Source organism: Pholcus phalangioides, unplaced genomic scaffold (assembly GCF_987345545.1).
Source record: "Pholcus phalangioides strain wild (caught in Gottingen) unplaced genomic scaffold, Ppha-v1.0 ptg000011l_1, whole genome shotgun sequence".
Taxonomy (NCBI): domain Eukaryota; kingdom Metazoa; phylum Arthropoda; class Arachnida; order Araneae; family Pholcidae; genus Pholcus; species Pholcus phalangioides.
In genome coordinates this window covers 35,907,868-35,930,969 of record NW_028301604.1, presented here as the reverse complement: position 1 = coordinate 35,930,969, position 23,102 = coordinate 35,907,868, and the positions used below count along the sequence as shown (strand labels likewise).

The window sequence follows — 23,102 nt, the reverse complement described above, 5'->3', positions numbered from 1 at the left end:
TGGCGCTCCCACGCGATAAGGGATGCTTCGATAAGAGGGGTGACGCTTTACTGTTTTTTTTTTTTTCCTAAATCAAATTGTTTTATTGGGGGTCGTCCTTAAATTAAATTTTTATGCCACGTCAGGGATCTTTCCTGGGAGTCATTATTAAATTAGAATTTTTTATGTCACCCTCTGTATACCGGGGCTATGGGGCACTCACGTGATCAACTGTGCCCTACTTTTTTCATCCAAGAAAGCTAATGACGAACAACATCATTAAAATATCGCATGATGTCACATTAGGGGTCGTTCTTAAATTATCGTTTTCTCCAACTTACTTTTTTTTTTTCAAACAGGTTTGATGAGGGCTTAAATTATTTAAAAAAAAAAAAAAAAAAAATTATCGAGTTTAGCAAATACGATACCAAGGAACCTTTCCCAAATTAAATTTATTTTATGTCACATCAGGGATCTTTCTTATATTGCATCCTAAAATATTGTTTTTTTTTCAAAGAAGTTTGATGAGGGTTTGAATTACTTTAAAATAAAAAATTATCGTTTTTTTTTTACGATGCAAGTCGTTCTTACTTTTTATGTCAGTTTTCCCAAGTCTGACTAAGAAAAGTCCCTAGAAGTTTCCAACGCTTTTTTTACCGTTCTTAATTTTTTTAATGTAAAAAGTTTTCTTCCCACACAAATTAAATCCCCAAGATGAGCTTAGCTGTAAAAAAAATAATAAAACAAGGGAGCAATAAAATACAGAGCCATTTTATGCGAATCAAGTTTTCATTTATTTCAAATAATTTTCTTCTATCTTTGATTTCAAAACATCAAAATCAATCGCATCAAAACATTTTTCTACGACATTGTAATTTTCCACAAGAATTTTTGCGACTTCGCGAAAGTCAATTAAAGTTATAGCGTGATCTGAATATTTGTAATACATGTCATCTACCTGCAGACATTCATGGCCCAGCTGATTGGCATAGCCCATAGAGCATCCGTGACAATCAATAACATTTCCAATGGTAACTGAAAGTTTTTCACTCACCAGTTTAGCGAGAACATCTGTAATATCCAAAGAGTTTGTCCCTTTAGTCTGGATTTCGCGCACACACAATTTGAGATAGTCCAAGCAGAGTGCTTTCTGGATGAACTTGGTGATAACACTATGAAGCTGTTGTTTTTCATCACACCAGAAAAGTTTATCTGCTACGCAAAACGACATCTTGACGATGTTTCCAAAACACTGAAACTTTTCACCGTTGCGATGAATAGGTTGAATGATCACAGCATCACCGCTGTAATCCGCTATCAAATTCTCGGACACTAAGAATGTTCTTCCGACGCGTTGAGACATACTGCGACGGGAGAATTCAGTTAGCAAGCATTGCCACACGTATGGAGAAAGGGTCACACCGTTCTTGCCTGGCTTCACGAGTCCCTCTTCTTCGTAGTATTCGCGTATGTGAACTTTCACTTCCCCGTTGAAGATCGCTACACTAACATAAAAGTTCTCTTCGATGTGGAATATGTTGGTTGGTAGTTGGCTTTTATCGAAGCCACTGCTGCGAGATCTCTTAGCTGGTGGTGATTCTGCCACGGCTTTCCTCTTTGTCTGGACTATTTTCCGGAACGTGAGACTAACGCGAACGTCTTTGACTTTCGAGTCCTTTGGAATCGCGTGACGCCACAGCTGGTTAGTTGGAGGTAGCATTGTCAAGAGGCTGTTGTGCTCGAGGATTCGGTCCACGGACTTGTGCTCCCGACGAGAGAAGATGATGTTTCTTTCAGCGCCCAGGGAGAGGCAAGCGATGGGATGATCTTTCACGAGCTGCGCCTCATCATCGGAGTGAGGGGAGATGCTCTTCTGTCCATCAGAGTATCGGTTGATGACGACGAAGTTGTAGTCGTAACCTGTGATGCTCTCGACCACAGCTTTCAAATCCAATAGGAGAGGCGTCCACGGTTGGGCTTGGAGCTTCATTCCAGAAAATTTGTAGAATAAATCGGGGTCACCGTAGGCTGCGTGTTGGCGGGGCATTGGATAAGTCCTATCACCGAACTTGAAGATGCATTCCTCGGCCGGACGGTATACGATTTCCCTTTCAAGTTGTCGTAGCACAGCATTGGGTTGTTCCAGAACGTTTTGTGCGTATTCAAAGCAAAGACTTGTCATTTTTTTTTTTCTAAACGAGAAGAGTGACAACACATTCAATCCGCAAATCTCACGATAAGAAAAAATTTATGAAAATTATTCCCCAAACCAATGAAATATATTTTTTTTTCTGTTACGCATAAACAAATAATTAAAAAAAAAATTGTAACTATTATTAAAAAAAAAATTAGAAATTAATTTTAACCATCTAACCATTCAGCGTACGCCATGACCTTCCCTCTAGCACAATGACCCTTTTGCAGAGGGTGAAAGCTGCAAGAAACGCTGTTTGTCGCTAGCGATTTAGGAAAGTTCAAGACTTCTACCGTTTTCAAATTAAATCGCTGCTCTAGAAATTTTTTTTTCTGAATGCAATTAACATAAATTTGACTATACTTATTATTTACGCTTACGAGATGAATTTTCATCAATTTATAGTCGAAAAGACCTTCTTCCCATCCAATATTATGGATATTTTTACTAACCCAAACCATTTGCTTAAAATCTTCATCTGCAAGCTCATCGCTAGAAAAAGGTGGCAGATAGAGTGAATGATACACTCTCCCTGTGCCTAAATTGAAGCAAGCCATTTCCTTAACTACATATAGTCCATTTCTAAGCATTATCCCTTCCAGATCAAGTACACAAGAAGCCATAGTTATAAAAAAAAAAAAATTCTTACCGAGTGAGATTTGCGGAGAGAGAGAGCGTATCCAAAGCGAGTGAGTGAAGTAAATCTGTCTACCCTAAAGCTTTTATATGCGAGTATGTGAATATACTATGTTGGAGTCAAATATAATCAGTACTATTGCATTGGCAAGCGCAAAAAATAAACAGTACCCCATTTGGTGATTTGATAGCACCAAAAAATAATCAACAGTATAACATTCGACTGTATAAAAAATAATCAGTACTACATTTGGTAAGTCAAAAATAATCAGTATTGGCGTGCACAAGTTGAGTCAAAAATAATCAGTAGAGTGAGATTGTCACGAGTACCCAGATGCATGTGAGTCACCGCGATGACCGTCGGCTGTACATGAATCATCGATAACGCTCTGGTCATCACCTTTCGCGATAAAAAGTGTCGTCTTCACACGATCTCTCATTTCGTTTTTGATCTCAATAGAGTCAACTTCATTTCAGCTTTCTTTCTTCGTTCGCATTGGAAGTATGAGTTCTTTCGTGAATTTCGGGATTAATGAAGAAGATCTAGTTAGGTTGTTTGCTGATGAACAAAATTTCATTGATGAATGTCTCAACGATAATTTAATTAGTGGAAGTGAATTTAAATTTTTGGTAGAAGACGAGGAGAATTTCGTCAAACAATGTATGAGCATGAATAAGCGTATAATGGAAGAAGCTGGACCGAGTGGTTATGCTCCAACAGAGAAGAAGAAGAAAAAGGTCAGTGTTTTCTTTTAATTTTTTTTTTATTGCTTTTAAATTTCATTTCATGTCGCGAGGTAAATTTATTTCGACACAAGAATTCAAATACATAGAAAAAAATATATTTTATTCAGTTGTATATGAGTACATCCGCAGACTCGTGAATCAATTTATACATTTGCGAACTGGTGAGATTAACGGCTTTCGTAGTGGGTGCATTTCCGCTAAAATAGCGTATATCGTAGGTTTTATTGCAATACGTGAGAAAAATATTTCCTCCCAGCGGAAGAGAGGAATTACATCTTTCAAAGTCCATTTGATTTTTATATGTTGTTGCTATAAGAGTAAATAATATAACAATCAGTATCGTGAATATGGCGAACATTCTCTTGTGTCTTATCAGTTCTCCATTACTCTCCAATTCGTAGGACCAGCAGCTCGGTAAATCGAATGACGGTACATCCGTTTTCCATGCGATACCCTGCTTTCTATTGTTTTGATCGTAGATCACGGCTTCCACTGTTGTTGGCATTTCAAAGCTCTAACCAAATATGTTTCAAAAATGGGTTTTTTATATAATCTCTCGGAGCTCCGGTTTCTTCTAGCGCTTTCAGGAAAATTTCTTGACCCACCACGGGTGATTTTCTCCGACCACACTTGATATCAAATCGCGAATGTCGCTTCCTTTGATGAGTCTGCTCTTATAAACGATCGAGCCGTTAGAATTAATTTTTAATATGTTCGGATGCTTATTTATATGCATGATAATTTTTTCTGAGTGCCCTCTTTGCGATTTCGGGACAGAAATCAGAGCTATTGGTGATTCGTCAACTTTCTTTTTCTTCTCTTTTTCTACTTCTTGAATTTTCGGTTCTGGTAACCGCGGTGGATTATTCTCGGCGACGTTGATTCTCTTGTTCAGCAGATTCTGATAGAGTTTAATTTTTATAGCTTCGGGCTCCTTGCTTCGCAGTATTTTCAACATCTCGTTGTCCAACTCAGAAAGCTGCTCTTTTGTGGTCACATGACGCGATAACAATTGTTCTGGAACCAGAGCGAATTTCTGTGCGTGCTCCATTATCTCGTGAACAAAGTGGCGAGGGTTTGTATGGCGGCTGGGATTAACTGGAACAAAAAACCTCCTTTCTGAATCAGCACGCGCTTTTTCTCGTATAGCGGCGTCTTTTTGCAGGCGAGTTTGCGAAGTGTATTTCTGTGCCTTTTCAGTTTATTTTTCTGTTTTGAGGATAACGGTATGACACCCTTCAAAATATTGAGTGAGCACTCGCAGACTGTCTTTAATGCTGATTTCGGTAATTTCTTCAACAAATCCTTACGTTTATTCCTCGGACAGGCAGAGAGTAGACGAAGCACTTGTTGCTTCTCCAATGCCATACTTTTAAATAACGGTATTTTTATTCCAACCATATGCTATATGCTATAGCCTTCTTCAGCGCGCAGTGCTTTATCATGCTTTCGTGACGACAACAGTTCGCGCTCACTTCCGGCAAGTCCACAATATTGGGGCAGAGAATGGCATCGAGATTATAAACCTTTAACCCGTACTGTTGCAGTAGCATCCGGCACTTGTCGTGGCCTTTCGCATACAATACGACTTTTGATAATCGCTGCAAATGTTGCTCCAGCATTTCAAAGGGTACATCACCCGCCGACCACGATATTTCGTGTATGTTGTTGGTGACGTAGAGACATTGGTGTCTATCTCTAGGAGATAATTCCGAAAATTTTTTGGGCGGTTTGTATACAGAGTGAAAATTCTCTCTCGAATGCATGAAGCACCACGCCAACTCCTTGATTATGAATGTTCTATCCGACAGCTGGAAACCCTCGACCTCTATCACTGCCGTCATTTTCAAAAATGGAAAGTTTCATTTCCTGGGTTTATAGATATATTGCGTCTGCCCAGGTAACACGTTAGTGCGCAGGCGCATTTCTTCCTCCGTCTCGGGTCGTAAATCTACCATTAAATACGAATACGGTTTTTTCGTGCTATCCTCGAACACCTCGTTGAAAAATTTGATTTTGCTGGGAAACAGCTGACGTCCCAGGTGGATCACTTGACTGACATCTCTTCTATTTTTGAATAGAAACATATACTGTGCGTTCAGAGAAACGTTTCTCATTTCCCGCCCCTGATGAAACACGTTCTGCACAATGAAAATCACAGTCAATTTTCTGTGGTGGCTGTATTTTGTGAAAAGGTTTGCTAATTTTTTCTCGCCGGATAGCTCGTTCATGAGATCATCTAAAATCACCAAGCTGTCTTCTTCCACGCTTTCGAAATTGCTCCCCTCTCGAAATTCCACGTAGTCTTCCATGTCTTCGAACAGGGTCTGATATTCGCCGTAAAACCATATAACGCGCTTCGGGTGAGGTTCTCGAAACATTTCGTTTCTGTGTTTTAATAGTTCTCTGAGAAAATATGTTTTTCCCGAACCGGTAGGTCCGGCAATGAGCACGGTGCTCGGATGTGTCAGCTTGAAAGGTTCCATAGTAAATGACAAAAAAATTACAATGCATTTTTTATTTAACAGAAAAATTTTTCTTTACAAAGCTTGCTACGCGCATATCGTTTTGCATATTAAAACGCGATACAATATTATTCATACTTTCGCCGATACATCGAGAATAGATAAAAAAAATCACATAGTGACCGCACACGGTTGTCTTATCTGATTGTAACATGACGTCATTATAGTCGACGCGCGAGTAGCGTCGTAGAAATCTGTTTATGCGTCCCTTCTTGAAATAGGTGGGCGGGTTCCCGTAAGAGTCGAAGAAATCAGCTCTCGCTTCGTTTTCGATGTAAATAGCCAACCAGTGCGTTCCGGGTTCGTTCTCTCTGTCCGTGTTCACAACCAGTGCAGCGGGATACGCGATCACATTTTCGGGTAAATTATCACTCGCAAAAACACCTAGGAAAGCCTTTCGAGTGTGGGGGTGTGTCGAGAGGGCGTGCTCTATCTGTTTAGTGTTCATCCCGCAAAGTCACACAAGACGCTTCTGGACTTTGTTATTTCCACCAGCGATTCGAATTCGGCAAATATTATAACCGACACCGTCTTGGTCAAGGCTGAGGAGAACTTGAGTTCCACTCGCAGATTACCCTGCTTTTGTAGGTGCACGTGTCCGCAGTCGCTCATGTCGGGTATCAGGTTGAAAGCGAAGAGGCTGTAACCACCGGCTTCGTATTCTTCTCTGCTCACGTCACATCCTTTATCTTCTCCGGGCCTTCCGGTGCCCACGAAGAGTGTGTTGTAGGCTCTGATGACGTGTCTGTTCCTAAAGTCTGGTTGTAGCGACGTGTGGGGGACGGGTCTTCCATCGATAGAAACAGAAACAAAGTTGACGTTGTTGTGCTTGAAGTCGAAGGGGTTTAAACCGAACGTTCCGTTGAATGCTTCCGTGTCCACCATGCCCATAACCAATCGCTTAGGCATGACACCCAGAAATACGTTATCTTGCACGAAACTCATGCTTCCCATGGATATCGAATAGACCTTGCATATCACGCGGTTAATGCAATATTTGGCTGTTGTTTTCTCGAGCGCCATGGCATGCGCTACAGCCACAGCAGGATTCATTCTTACTTTGCGCACAAAAATACTCGCTTGCTCGATAACCACGTCGCAACCCTGAGCAGCAGTGATCAGAAAGAACTCTGGTTTCGATCGAACCAATCTCATCTTCAAGTCCACGAGAGAGAGCATCAGCTTCGGTTGATAGAATATGTCGACGTGAGGCACGCCCATCATTTCAAAAGAATTTTCCGCGAGTTTTGCTCTCTTCTTGGCCCCTTCGTTCTTGGTGAGGTCAGACATGTGACCTGCAGTGTCCTTGTAGTACCCCTCGGCTGTCAGGGGTCCTCTCTTTGCATCCGATCCGTAGTTAAGCAGTGTTTCCAGGTATGCTCGATACGGATAAGTGTGTGATGAGTTCGTGAGCGTTCTCCCGTTCAGCGAGACGTCAATCTGGGAGAAGAGGGAGTGTAGGAAATTATTCGCCGTCGATACGGCTTCGTCGGATTCTGGTTTTGTCACCTTTACTCTGACATACAGCTGAGTGGCAGAAAGGTCTATGTATTCTTCGGCACTACCGGCCACGTGAAATTCGAGGGGGGCCCCCGAATCACGCACTTGAGATATGGGATGGTACTGCACCCACTCGGCTGATTCTATAGAGGTTTCCGTGGGTGGCACCGTGAACAGATCGGCTTCGCTTTTCAAACATTCATGAGAATTTTCGTGGATTAAAGCCATCGCTGAATATATCGGATGTCGACAGCTTTCTAGCTCTCTTCTTACTGACAGTTTTCTTGACGAGTCTCTTCCTTTTATTCTTTCCTCCGAGCATGGATTTGACTTTACTGGCCGCCCTATCCGTGAGAGACCTTCCGGCTTCCTTGGCACGGTCGCGAGCAGCTATCTTTGCGTCTTTTCCTTGAACGATGTCGTTGGCGAAATCTACGCCCGAGCGTAACAGTTGAGATCCCACGGCCTTGGCACCTCGCTTCAACAGCGGTACGGCCGATCTGAAGAGAGAGCTGAATATGGACCCGAGGCCATAACCTCTTTGCAGAGCGCTACCCTGATAATATCCGAGTCCGTTTCCAGCCTGTGTCAGATAGTAATCGTTGATGCTGTGGGCACAGCTCCGGTACGGCTTATAATGCATGTCGCAGTCTAAAGTGTAGTTTCACTATCACCTTTCCACGTTGAAATGTGAAAAACTTGCCCATGTGCGTCCTTAAATACATGTGAACGATGTCGAAACTCTTTCTGGCTAGCGGCATGTAATGGGCGCGTTCGAAAGACACGCTGACTATATCCCCATCTTGACCGCTAGTTTTCACGATTCTCAGTAGCGGTGCGTAGGTGTTACCCACGACCTGAGGTTCAACCAGGTTGCAGTACACGTACAAGAGATGAAAGTCCAATTTAGGATCCGCTGTGAAAGGGCCGTCGACGATGGTCGGGCCCTCTATCAGGCCGGGCTCGAAACCCAAGTTTTCAGCTATGCCGTGTCTGAGTCTGAGCTTGGCGTCTTTCTTAAGGTTCACCTTCACTTTTTTCGTGACTTTGTTGTACGTCACACCGATCTTGTCTTGAAAATTTTGAGTGGATATGGCTTTGATCAGTTCAGGGGTCGTCTCGTAGAAACCCGGGGCTATGCGACCGGTCTTCATTACCTTGTTACCGACATCGAATTCGAAAGTGTTTGTCTCTTTAGTGATGTTGTGGAACGAATGGGGATAAATTATCTCTGACAGTGCGACTTCCATCTCGGATTCGAACTCCAGGGTGTTTGGGAGTTTAACCACGAAATTCGAGAGCGTGTTGTCTGGAAAAAAGTCCATGGAGGCATCGCTGGGTAAAGTGAGATAGAAAGAAGCCATCTCGAAAATGACAGATGCGTGCGCTGTTTCCGGGTTTTTATAGCACTACCCACGAGTTGAATTTTTTCGGATACCCGCGAAATTTCACGAGGTACTGGACTATTCCTTTTCTTCTCCTCTTCTTCAAAACTTTTTCTATCGGGAATTTCTCTCCCATCTTAACACCGACCATCTCTTCGGCGTAGAAGGTGCCCTTGATTTCTTCCCCCATCAGATCTTTGAGTCGGTAAACGGGAATTTCCCTTCTAACGCACTCGCTCACCACGAATATCTCCTCGGTGAAATTGGACTCGTAACCCCTCTCGAAAGTGTGCTTCGATCTGCTAATGCGCACGTGATCACCCACTTTAAACTTACATTCTTGTTTCTTGGATGTATTCCCATAGAGATTGTTCCACACCTCAGACTCGTTTCCGGGGTTCACGTCGACCGGTCTCATTTTTATAGATCTGTGATACCTGTGATTGTAACTCCACACGAGATCTTCGATCATGTCGATGTAGCGATAAGTATTCTTGGCAGTGAAGTACTTGTACATCCAGTTTCTGAGCGACCTGTTCCACCTCTCCACCACGCTGGCTTTGATCTGTTCGTTCTCCGTAGTGAAAAACTTGATGCCCTGACGCTTTAGATAACGCTGTACTGGCGCGGCTATAAACTCTCGCCCCTTATCGCTCTGTAGCGCCACTGGTTGACGTTGTTGAAAGATGCTTTCTAAAGCTTTGACAACGTTGTCACCGGTCTTTCTTTTGAGGGGTATGACGAAACCATATTTGGAGAAGACGTCGATGCATGTTAAAAGATAGTTGTAACCGTCGTTGTGAATGGCTAGATTACGCATGTCCACCAAATCGATTTGAAATTGACTGCTCAGACCGGCCACTATTGTTTTGTTGCGGGGAAACACTTTTTTAATGGACCTGTGTAACGTGTACGCTCTCTCGCCAGACAACCAATCTCTGATTTCTTTTTTCTTTGATGACTTGAGCACGCGCTTGAGGGCGGATACGCCACCGAAACTAGCGGGAAGACGTGGGTTTCTGTATCTCTCATCCATTGCTTGTGTTAGACTTACGTGTCCTACATTCCCTTTTTATTTGTTTTTCAGGAGCGACACCTATGCGAGACGTGCGGCAAGGAGTTTTCCCTACGTCGGAATCTAAACCGTCATAGGTTGACGCATGGTGAACGCCAGCACAAGTGCATGGAGTGCGATGCAGCTTTTCACCGCAATAGTCACCTCATGCGCCACCAACGCAACATGGGCCACGCCCCCCAAAGAGCACCCCAGCTTGGAGGGGCACCGAGCCATCACCGAGCACCACCGCAGCTAGGAGGGGCACCGCAGCAGGGAGCATCACCTCATCTTGGAGGAGCATCCCAGCAAGGCGGGGAAGCGGCCCAGCCTGGGGCATCGAACCATCACCGAGCACCACCGCAGCAAGGGGCAGGAAGGCAAGTCAGGCGTGCTTTAGGCATGTTATCCACTCACGAACTGACCCCCACACCAGACACAGAGATGGACATGACTACCTTCCTCGACAGCGTGAGAGGGGAATTGACACAGCGCTTGGGGGAAGATATGATCACTCATAGATCATTAAAGTGGAATTTAGTTGCGACTGCTGTGTTTTCGAGGAGGGGTAGTGACGGGGAAGACGAGTTCTGCAGCGGGTATCTCCGCAGCAAGATGCTCACCACTTTAGATATCGAGCAAATCGATGAACAGCTGCAGGAAGCCTTCGATAAGGTAAAGCAGGCGACAGAGGATTTCGAGGGCTGTGGGAGTGGGTGGGTGCTCGAGCGGGTGCTCTTGCTTGAGCTGAACACAAGTAGGTATCAACCACTGGGTGCAGCTAGTTACATCACATTGCCAAATGGGGTAGCCAACAGGGGAGCCATCATCAACATCAAGAACCACGACGAGAAATGCTTCCTCTGGTCGGTGTTGGCTGCCCTACACCCAGTGCAAGTACATCCCGAAAGGGTGAACCAATACACGCAGTTTGAGAACGAGCTTGATACCACAGCTCTCAAATACCCGGTGACCCTAAACCAGATTGGTAAATTCGAAGTGTCGAACTCTCTGCGTATAAATGTTTTTGGGTGCGAGGGGATGGAAGTTTTCCCTCTTAGGATAAGCGAGGCGTCATCGCAGACCATCATTAATCTGCTACTCATCAGCAACGAGACAACGGCCCATTATTGTTTAATCAAAAATATGTCTCGTTTGCTATCATACACCACGAAGCATAAAGGTGCTTCTTATTTCTGTAATTACTGCCTTCAAAAATTCTCCACCCGTGAAAAACACAATGCACACATATCGCATTGTCGCGAGCATGGTCCGCAGCGCGTCACTTATCCTAGTGAGGGGGATAACATCATGTTTTACAAAAATCACCATTTCCAACTTCATGTCCCCTACATCATATATGCAGATTTCGAGGCAATCCTGGAACTTGTAGAAGGATGCGATCCGAACCCCTCGTTTTCCAACACCACGCAGAAACATCATCACCGCCCCTGCGGTTTTGCATATACACTTGTGGGACCCGATGGGTTGTATGTGAAAGAGCCCAAAGTTTATAGGGGTGAGGATTGCATCAGTGAATTTTTCCGGTGCATCATCAATGAAGAGCGGTTTGTCATGAGCCAGTTAGATAACCCGGTGCCTATGCGGATGACTGCTCATGATCAAAAAAGTTTCAGCGAAGCCTACACTTGCATGGTTTGTGAGCAACCCCTGGGCGATGATAGGGTTCGTGACCACTGTCACATTACTGGGGCGTACAGGGCCGCACTCCACCAGAAGTGCAATCTCCAACTGCGGCTTAGGAGATTCATACCGGTGATTTTTCACAATCTGCAAAACTATGATGCTCACTTTCTGGTGAAAGGTTTGAGCGAATATCCAAACCGAAGGATCGAAGTGATCGGGAGGAACATGGAGAAGTTTATCTCCTTTTCTCTCGGTCGCTTGCGATTCTTGGACTCAAACCAGTTCCTCAATGCGTCATTAGAATCCCTTGTGAAGACTATGGAGCCCGGTGATTTTCTAAACTTGTCCAAATGCTTCGGGGGTAAAAGTCATTACCTTCGAAGAAAAGGTATATATCCATATGAGTATTTGAACTCGTTCAGTAAATTTAATGACCCAGTGCTGTCCCCAAAAGAGGCCTTTTACACCTCTCTTGGGGATCAACATATTTCCGATGAGGATTATGAGTACGCACATGACGTTTGGAGAGAGTTCGAGCTTGCTAATCTCGGTGATTACCACGATCTGTATGTAAAGACAGATGTGCTTCTCCTCGGGGATGTGTTCGAGCGTTTCAGGAGGCTGTGTGAAGGCAACTTCAAGATAGACCCTGTGCACACGTATACATCCCCTGGATTGGCTTTCAATGCATGCCTGAGGATGACCGGTGCCAAGCTTGAGCTGATCACTGACCCGGACATGCACCTCTTTTTGGAGAAAGCTGTGAGGGGTGGTGTGTCAGTTATCTCCAAACGATATGCGCGGGCAAATAATCCTCTCGTATCCGGTTATAATCCCAGTGAACCAACTTCTTATATTATGTATTTCGATGTAAATAATTTATATGGTAAATGTATGATGGAGTCTCTCCCGGTGAGCGATTTTAGATGGTTGTCACCGAGTGAGATCAGCGAGATCGACTTTTTAGCTGTGGACGACAACGCCGCCAAGGGTTACATACTCGAGGTCAGCATGGAATACCCGGTGAATCTGCACGATAGTCACAATTGTTACCCCCTAGCAGCTGAGAACATAGAGATAACCCCAGAAATGTTGTCACCGTATGTGCAGAGACTCGGTGGCAAACCATCTAAAAAGCTCGCTCCGAATCTGATGAATAAAACTTCATACGTCATCCACTACCGTTGTTTAAAATTATACACCTCGCTGGGGATGAAGCTGACGGGTGTTCAACGTGCTATCGAGTTTACTCAGGAGCCGTGGATTCGACCATACATAGCGTTCAACACCGAGAAGCGAAAGCAAGCTCGGTGTGAGTTTGAGAAGGACTTTTACAAACTTCTCAACAACGCTGTCTATGGGAAGTCCCTAGAAAACCTGCGAAAGCACGTTGACATCCGTTTGGCCAACAACCAGAAGAGCTTGAGGAAGCTCACATCATCCCCAGCGTTCGAAGATTTTCGTATAATCACCGGTGATCTAGCTGTGGTAAGGATGAACAAAATCAAAATTCATTTGGATAGACCAATCTATACCGGTGTGACTATTCTAGACCTATCCAAATACATCATGGCAGATTTTCATTATAATTTTATGAAAAGAAAGTATGGATCCAATGTTGAAGTTTTATTCACAGATACGGACTCGTTCTTATACGAGATTAAAACCGGTGATGTATATAGGGATATGCGGGAGGAGCTTCATCTATTCGACACTTCGAATTACCCCAGTGACCATCCTCTGTTCAGCCTGAAGAACAAGAAAGTGGTGGGTTTGATGAAGGATGAGAACGGCGGCGAACCCGTTGTGGAATTCGTTGGTCTCCGCGCTAAAATGTACTCGATGACCACAGCAGTCGCGGAGAAAAAGACCGCAAAGGGGGTAGTTCGCGCAGTGGTTAAAAAACATCTAAAGCACGAGGACTACTTGGCTTGTCTAAGTAGCAAGGCCACCATAAAAAATAACATGATTAAAATTGCATCAAAACATCACCAGCTGCAGACGGTGGTCATGAGGAAGACGACGCTATGCCCCCGTGATGACAAACGATATATTCTCGGTGATGGTATAAATACATATGCATATGGACACTACGCGATCCCCACGACGTAGTGTTTTGTAAATATTTTTTCTTGTAAATATTATCTTTCTTGTAAATTTTTTTCATTACTCAACTATTCAATGTATATATCTTTAATCATGTAAATAAATGAAAACTTGATTCATATAGAATGACTCTGTAATTTATTATCGTTGTGTTTATTTTTCTTTACAGCTAACTTGGAAAAAAAAAAATGGGGGGGGGGGGATATGTTGAAAACTTTCTAGAAAAGTCATCTTTGAGTAAAAGTGTGTTAAAAAAAAATTACAAACGATAATTTTTGTACGATCCCTATTTAATTTTCTAATGAGTGACGTCATTTAAAAAAAATTACAAACGATAATTTATATACATCCCCCTATTTAATTAAGGGGGGGGGGAAACATGTGAGCGCCATCTAGCGGAGGGCTGCGGAAGACATCCACTCGTAAGGTGGGGATTGCCTATTGTCCTGGTGGGGAGTAAGTGGGGAGTGCCTATTGTCCTGGTGGGGAGTAAGTGGGGAGTGCCTATTGTCCTGAAAACCCCATTTTTCCCCTACTGACATGCGTGGTCAGCCGGGGCAAGCACGCATTTTGGCACCCCCTTTCAATATTGAAGGAGAGATGAAAGGTTAACATTTGCGCTCCTGTCTGGCTCGGAGTTCGGGGCATCAGTCAGTGCCGTCTTAACGCATGGGCCCACCCGAGCACGGCCCGGGTGCCTCAAGAGAAGAAGGGCCTCCCAAAAATGAGATCCGATTGAAATTTTCAAGCATTTACCATGTAGGGCCTCCTAAAAACCACTTGGCCCGGGGGGCCCATAATACTCTTAAGACGACCCTTCATAATTTTGTATCATAATGTTTTTTAAAATTTGATTTTTTACAGTTTTTAAAACATGAAATTTTCAGAAATTTCATTCCGATTTCCTACCTTAATTTTGTTTTCCCTGACCATCAAAAGAAATATATATTTTTTTTAAATAGGAGAAAATAATTTTTTCCTTGACTTTTTTCTGGTCATATGGGGTTTCCCAAAATTACAATTATTATGCTTAATTTCCATTAATTAGAAATTTAATTAATTGGAAATCTACTTTAATTACAAAGAAAAACGTGCTAAATTCATGGCCAATTTTTTTAAACTTCAAAAATATGTTACTTAAATAGTTTTTAATATATGTTATTTAAATTAATTATGATGATTCCAGTCATCATATATAAAAAAATTTGTGCGATTTGGTCACGAATCGTAAAAGCATCAAAAATGGGTCAACTTGTTGGCTGTCTTTCTTCAACTCTGAATTAATTTCAAACGGCAAATATTGTTACAGAAAATTAAATTTCATTACATGAATATTTTTATTAGTATGCACAGTAAAACCCCTTCTTTTTGTGAACACGGACAGGACAAAAAAATTAAATCCATGTAAAATGGGTGACCGTTAAAAAGAGGTTTGAAATTCATACTTTTATATATTATACAACTGTAAATTATTATTTGTCCGTAAAAGAAGGAGTATCCGTTAAGAGGGGGTTTTACTGCAATGCAGCTTATGAGCACGAATTTGCATGCTAACTGGAGCCAACTTCAGCTTGGCAAAAATAATTTAGCCAATCCCGAGATGTCACGTGACATTAAAAAATAAAAAACCCCGGTTGCTAACAGCAGTGTGTGTTTCACGCGAAATTCCACGGTTGCTGATAAGATCAACCGCACCAGCCGAACCGTAGTGTGCCGGCAGCCTTAGGGGTTTGGGTGCATGCTTTTGTGTGCATGGGTAGCCATTGGCAAAAGACAATCACGGACAGCAGCTGCAAGGCCGTGGCGAGAGGGGAACTGGGAGGTCCAGTTTCGCCTCCAACATATTAGAAAAAGGCAAAGAAAAATCTATTGTTCTGTCAATTCAAATCTCCTCCAAAAGAATTTCTGGCAATGGGTCTTATAAGCTCCTTCGAATTGAATACATTTGTTCAGAAAATTTGTTCACTCGTTTAAGAAATTAAAATGTAAGACCGCAAAAGATAGTAATTTTTTAAATCTATAAAATTTTATGATTAAAGTAAAATAGGTCAGCAAAATTTTTGAAATAGGTATCAAGAAAAAATCATTTATAAATAAAAGAAAAAATTAAAACCTAAAATTAAGGATTCAGAAACTTGACAACAAAAAAAAACCATCCCTCTTATGCTACATACTATCAGGTGCCGTAGCCAGAAATTCCTTTCGTGAGGGGACAACCAAAGCAACAGAATAGAATTAACTGTCATCCCGTACATATCGGTCATTTTCTTATATTGCAGGGAAAGGTGGATCCCAATCCCCGCTAGGTTTTCTCTCCTGGGATCCAGTTTTTCCACGATCCCGCACATAGAATTCAACCGGGAATTTCCCTGGAATCTGAACTCATTTCCCGAGTTCCCGGAAGTAGAATAAGGTTGAAGCACATCACATTTCTGTACTGAATTTGACATGTCTAAGAAATTTTTATCACTATAGAAGCGTGCATTTTATAAACTGTAATCATTGACGTACGCAAATAACCTCCCCCCCCCCCCCGAGCCAAGATTATAGTGTTATTTTGCAGGGAAAAAAGTAAATCCCCCCCAAAAGAAAAAAAATCTGAAACCCCCCCCCTCGAAAAAATTCTGCGTACGCCTATGACGGTAATCAATAAATTTTGAATACAATTAATAGTATTAATAGATAAATTATTAAATTAATGAAATACACGCCGTATATTCAACCCTTTAAGCGGAATTAACAAGATATGTCGTCAATCTCTCGCCTCTAATTTTAGCGTTTACAAGACATTCAAAGGAGTCTATAAAATCCACGTATCAGAAGACATATATTTCAGGCCACTTTTCGCCTTTTACCGACCTCAGTTGTACGTATTTTTCTTGCCCTGCGCATAGGCGGTGATAGACTTGGAAGTCTGCGGGGGGGCATGATGATGATGTCAGTTCATATATATACGCATATACATTATATCTGTCGACTTCAATTTTGACGCTGGGGGGGGGGAGTGCATCCCCCCCCCCAGGCGTATCTCCACCCATGGCAGTGCGCCAACGTTTTTTTGTTGGGTAATTTTAGTTTTTTGTGAATAATTCGGGGTTTTTTTTTGTCTTTTGATTTTATATTATGTTCCCTCCACTTCATCGATTCTTTAATATAGTAAATTATGTCTCTGACCTGCGATTTCTTTTATTTTTCTTCCTGCTCTGCTGCAACTGATATAATTGGTAAAGAGTGAATAGCAAGAGCGCGTCGTCCATTGTGGACATCCATCAACAGTCACAAGCTGGATCGCAAGATAAAACGGTTGAAAAATCGTTGCGTGTAGACACCCCCAAAAGTGACACGATTTTCAGACCGGTTTGGTCCACCCCAGAACGTACGATAAAACGATGTGTGTAAACGTGCCTTTACGTCTCAGCATTGAAACACGAGAAATCTCGTGAGCGGTCGTTTAAGTGTTAAGAAACTTTGAAGTTATGTCACAATAGAAGCTGACTTTTCGATGACACCATTTGTCCTCCTCGCAATTTTATTTCTTGAGGCCGCAAATGGAATTAGCTTGAGGATCTCCCTCCTCAGGATTCGACACCTACGCTTCCGACAACGTAAAAAGTTGGGTCAAACTACGCGAATTGCAGCTCCATCCACTGAACAACAAAACAAAAACCCTTCAATCGTTGTTTGCAGCTATTTTTTAAGCTTGGAAACAAAAATGTTAATTACCTTGGGCCCCAGGGCTGGATCACTGTCAGCCCTACGGTTGTGGGGGGGGGGGCAGGATTATTGGTGGTGCTGTACTGTAGAAACGAGTTTTTTCTTCATGTGGAAAATATACTGTATATCATTTCAAAAAAAAAACAACCAGGGACCATTGACAACAGGCATCCCTCATTGTATGCTTATCAGCAACTCTTTTCACTGAGTAAAAAAGACCGACGGATTCAATTATTGTTAATTGTATGTGCTCAATGGAAAACAGCCTGCAAAACCATCTGGAGTGTCTGGTGCCCGCGCGGGCATCACACTGGACACCGCGGTTTTTCTTTTCCTACAATTTCAACAACAGGACGCAAATCCCTGGGGGGAAGGATGAATACAAGAAATATCGGGAAGTAGATGACAATAGCATTCGGTTACGGATGCCTTTTTAGCCAAATACTGTTTTGTCATCCCCAGAGCTAGTGAGCTAGTGCTAGACATTTTTGGATATGCAAGGTTTTCGTCAATTGATAGGTTCCCGGGGAGGAGGGGGCAGCTGTTGGTAGTGCGTAGATCACTCAAATTAATAGCGATTTAAAATTTCTTTTTTTTCACTCAAACATAGAAAAGCGCTTTGAGTGTAATATATGAGCCATTTTTAAATGATGTGGTAGATTCCGGAAATTTATTCACTAAAAATTGTCGAAATAGGCTGGCAAAAGGCACTAAAAATTGTCGAAATAGGCTGGCAAAAGGCACTAAAAATTGTCGAAATAGGCTGGCAAAAGGCACTAAAAATTGTCGAAATAGGCTGGCAAAAAGACACTAAAAATTGTCGAAATAGGCTGGCAAAAAGACACTAAAAATGCCTAAAATGGGCACTAAAAAAAAGGCATTTATAATTTTTGGAAGGAAGAAAAATAATTAAAAACAGATGTTAAAAGAGTCCAAAAACTGGCTGAAAAATTGGTTGCACTTAATCCGTCCATTGTTTTAATTATATTTTGTAATAACTGCATTATTGTCTAAGTTAAATTAATTTCAAGCCCAAAATAAAATTTTAGTAAATTCTCAGGATTAGGGTAATTCCAAGACCCCCATTACCAGACGTGGAGAAGGTAGAGAAAATAATCTGTGGGGCTCCTTCGAGTTGCGAATAATTCTCATTTATTTGCTGTACTATTTGGAATAATTATTATCATTTTTATAGTTGAAACATTGCTATCTCATTTTTTTTTTACAAAAATAGAACAACTTTTTTTTAATATTACCACATATGAGGGTAAATACAGGCATAGGCGTACGCAGAATTTTCTCTCGGGGGGGGGGGTGCGTGTTTTCCTGCAAAATAACACTATTATATATATATATATATATATATAATTTTAGCTCAAGGGGGGAAGTTAGAACCCCAAACCCCCCCCCCCATGCGTATACCAATGAATACAGGGCCCCTTCAAGCGCAGGGACCCGTGGGGTCGTATCTGCCAAACGCCCCTGAGGACGTGGGGTCGATTTAATCGAATATTAAATGCTGTATGTATGTTTAATAAATAGCCATGGTTGTTGGCAGTGCATTTATGGTACAAAAAATAAAATAAAAACACCATGTGCCCTGTCTGCTCCTACTCCGCCTTGTGTGAGCCATGACGGGAATTTATGACCTCTTGGAAAAGCCATCAGCCAGCTATGCACATACAACGCAGTCCAATGCCTGGCCGAGACATCATGTAAAGCGTGCCCGGAGAGAAACAAAAACTTCGTTTTCCTCTGCTTTTATAGCACGGGCTGCGTTCATGTGAAGCAAAATCATTCACATTTAACACCATCTGGCCAAAACAAAGTTAATGCATGTAACACCAGTCTCTCTCATTTGCGTGAAATAGGCTGGAAGTGGGGCTGGGACTTTTTTCTCGGGATTACAGCCTCTGAAATTCACCAATAAACTTGAAACTATGTTGAAATAGACATTTATGACACGAAAATTTCAAAAAAGGCATTTTTACCAAAAAATTTAAAAATAGGCAAAAAAGGGCATTTATGGCATTTTGCCTGAACTTCCGGGCTCTAATGATTGGTATTGCTGAGCAATATCATAAAAATTATTAGTATTGCTTTAGCAACACGAGCAGACATGTTCCGGCGTCCCTGGCTGGAGATATTAGTTTCTGTCCCTATTTATGCTTTGAAGTGGTTCTTTTATATGGAAAAATATCTAACGAACTATTCTGGGGATCCCCTTTCTCTGCCGCCCCTAGTTGCGGCTCTGTCCATGCCTACCCTTGGATATAGTTCAATGAGCTTTCTTGTGGTGGGGGTTTCATGCATGGCTGTTTCCTGGGCAAAGAGATATTCTGTGGCCCCATATTTAGCGGGAAGTAACAGCTTACATATTTACATACTTACACTCGAAAATCTACCCGGGTCGAGGGAGATAAAACTGCTATTACCGTTTTCACTGTTGTTTGGTCATCCGAATTATTCATCTGAATTTGTTTAAATATGTGCCACTTTTTCGTCAAAGTGCAAAAATAAAGAACAACATCTGTTACAAGAACTTCTTTTTTTTTATTTGCAAACTCACCGGGTTCCAAAATGTTTTAGGGATCCATGACGTATGATTTCGCGGAACCCCAAAAAATCTCTCACGGAATCCCAGTTGAAAATCCAGGCCGTATAGTGCCACGATATTGTTTGGGATGCGAAAACATATTTCAGGGATAAAATTATATTTATTGAAAGCACAGTAAGACTCCGGTTATCCGGATCGCTTCGGCTGCACTGAAACAAATGAAGGCTGCGAAACAACTGGCTGAACCGATATGTTCAGGCAATGGTAGATACAGTAGTTCTACGTATGATGTGAACATACATTAAATGTGAACAAAATTGTTCTGATAGTCATCAAGTTACATTACATACTAAAGCAAAATTCGTTTTTTACTAAGAAATAACATTCATTTCGTGAATTATCCAATCTCATCCGGATAGGGGTTTGGTCCCAATTGATTCGGATAATTAAGTGCTACTGCATTAATATACTGCGATTCCCAACCATTGTTCCAAGACATTTTCGAGTACTTCCAGAATCCCTCGAGATCGGACAGGAACGCTTTGAGATACTTAAAGTTCTGTCTCATTCCCAAGGATGCTGCGAATGCCATAAGTTCGCTAATTTCTGCAGCCTGATGATAATTTGAAGCATTGTTTAAAGGACTTATCTTTCTGACGAAGTCGATTAATACTAGTACTTACCTGTATATGCACTTCTTACACATTCTTCTGCGAAATTTATAACGAATTGGTACATGCTGGAACGCGAGACCAGAGTGTAAAGGCTGAAACACACTACGCTGACGTGACGTGTACGACACGTTAATGCGTGTGATATAAAATTCCACCAATAAGTCTTCTGTAGGTACGTTCACACTGTGCTGACGTGACGTGGGAATGTGTCGTATTATGAACTTTGACGTAACACGCCTTATTACGTGTCAGAAAAAATCAAACCTTTCAGATTTTCGTCAGTCGTGTGATGGCATGTGAAGATGCCATATTTGTTTTTCTCGTTCTTTATGCTTCGTTCATGTTTTGATTAATCTTGTTTTTTTTTGTATTTAGATTCATTTGGGGTTTTTTCGTGTTATCATTTATTTTGTTTTTTGTTCTCGTTTCGACGATGACAGGAACTAATCGAATACGTTCGTTAAATTCTCTGCTGTATGACCGTACCATCACCGTCTATTGCAGGAAGCCTCCACGCAGAGTTCGTGATGCCAATGAAGTCGTCCATTTCACCTCTATTCGTTGAATATACTACAAAAAAAGAAAAAGATTTTTCATACGTCGGACTACTATATCCAATGTCTACAGGTGAAATGGGACACTTCAGTGATGTCAAGATTCGCGCGGAGGCTTTCTGCTATAGAAGGTGTTGACTCGCCAGACAGCTGTCGATCTGCATTTATGGAAATCAGAGCCGCCTTCAAGGGTGTGGGACAGGTGCGGTCGCACCAGACCCTGCGTTTTGGGGAGGGCCGCATTTACAGTAGCAATAATTTCCTTCATAAATTCTGGAAATTTGCATTTTCATTTACAAAAGAATAGTTCTAAATTTCCATCATATACAATTGTTTTTTTAGTAATTTCTGAATTTTCCTCAATTCGGAATTCTGAATTTTCATCAGTTCTGGAATTACAGTGAAACCTCGATACAACGATATTCTGTGGACCTAGGAAAAAAAAATATCGCTGTAGAGAGATTATCGTTATATCGAGAGGCACCAGTTTGACATTTGAGTAGACAGGGTGATTCAAAAAAGATGGGAAAAACGTTAAGAGGTGTTAGTACACACCAATACAAACAATTGTCATCAAAGAATGCATGGTCTAATATGAAACGCAAATGCGCGTTTCGAAACGGCCGCTGCACAAACGTTAAAACGGCAATCCCGCAATACCGTTGAAATTTATCGGGAGAAAAAGAACAATATGCACGCCAATATAACCTGGGGAAGAAGAAGAAACTGTATGCAAATTTGCGTCATAGTGACAACTGTTAAAACGGTTGCACATTGGAATAAATTCACAGGGCTGGCGTCCGTGCCTTTCATTCACTGTGACGCAGATTTGTATACGGTTTCTTCTTCCTCGTGCTACATTTGCATGCATGGTGTTCTTTTTCTCCCGATAAATTTCAACAGGAATGCCGTTTTAACGTTTGCGGAGCGGCCGTTTCGAAACGCGCTAGCGCGTTTGCGTTCCATGTTAGGCCATTCATTCTTCGATGACAATCGTTTGTATTGGTGTGTACTATCACCTCTTAAAGTTTTCCCATCTTTTCTGAATCATCCTGTAGACATTTCTGAGCAAGACTTGAAAAACTATCATCGTTGTAGAGGGATTTGTCGTTATAGCGAGTAACATTGTAGCAAGGTTTCACTATATTTCCATTATTCTATATTTTCACCAATTCTGAAAAAAAAATTCTCCATGCATTTATATATTTCAAATTTTTTTCATTTTATGAATTTTCGATTCCTCTCTCTTAGAGAATAAAGTAAATTGGAGCTATATAGTGATATATATATATATACACTGCTCAAAACAATTAGGGGAGCAAGCAAAAAAGTGAAGAAAACAGTGCGAGACAGCCACGTAGTGGCATACAATGGATAGTACACGCGTATCAATGCGCAATACAGAAAAAAGACGTAAAAAAATTTGGAATTAAGCTTTAATTCTTTGAAAATATGGAAAAAACATGAAAAGATGATTTAGGGCAATAATTTGGTTACATATAAACGATAAAAAAAAGTACTGTTTAGACATGATGCATGAGTTTTAATAGGGCGTGTGGTCTCCTCGAACAGCTAAGACTGCTGCACACCTGTTTGACATGGATGCGGTGAGGTTATCGATCAGACTTTGGGAAATACTGTTCCACTCCTCAAGAAGTGCAATCTGCAAGTCTCGGACAGTAACAGGCGACCTTGGTCGCGCAGCAATGCGTCGTCCGAGCATGTCCCAAACACGCTCGATTGGATTCAGGTCAGGAGAGCACGCTGGCCATTCAATACGCTGTATTGTTTCAGCTTCAAGCATGTTCTCCATCAGACGAGCTCTATGCG

The 23,102-nt window shown here is 41.9% G+C and overlaps 2 protein-coding genes across 2 annotated transcripts in view; both read left to right on the top strand.

The window, feature by feature from the left end:
• Positions 1–23,102, top strand: part of LOC149080388 (acetyl-coenzyme A synthetase, cytoplasmic-like) — a 1,034,375-nt gene that overhangs the window by 924,829 nt on the left and 86,444 nt on the right. The gene's annotated exons all lie outside the window — the stretch shown is intronic.
• On the top strand, positions 3,021–13,824 carry LOC149080390 (uncharacterized). Its single transcript, XM_089239504.1, has 2 exons — positions 3,021–3,547; positions 10,054–13,824. Exons 1-2 carry the CDS (start codon positions 3,314–3,316, stop codon positions 13,777–13,779), a joined length of 3,960 nt encoding a protein of 1,319 aa, XP_089095630.1. The 5' UTR covers positions 3,021–3,313; the 3' UTR covers positions 13,780–13,824.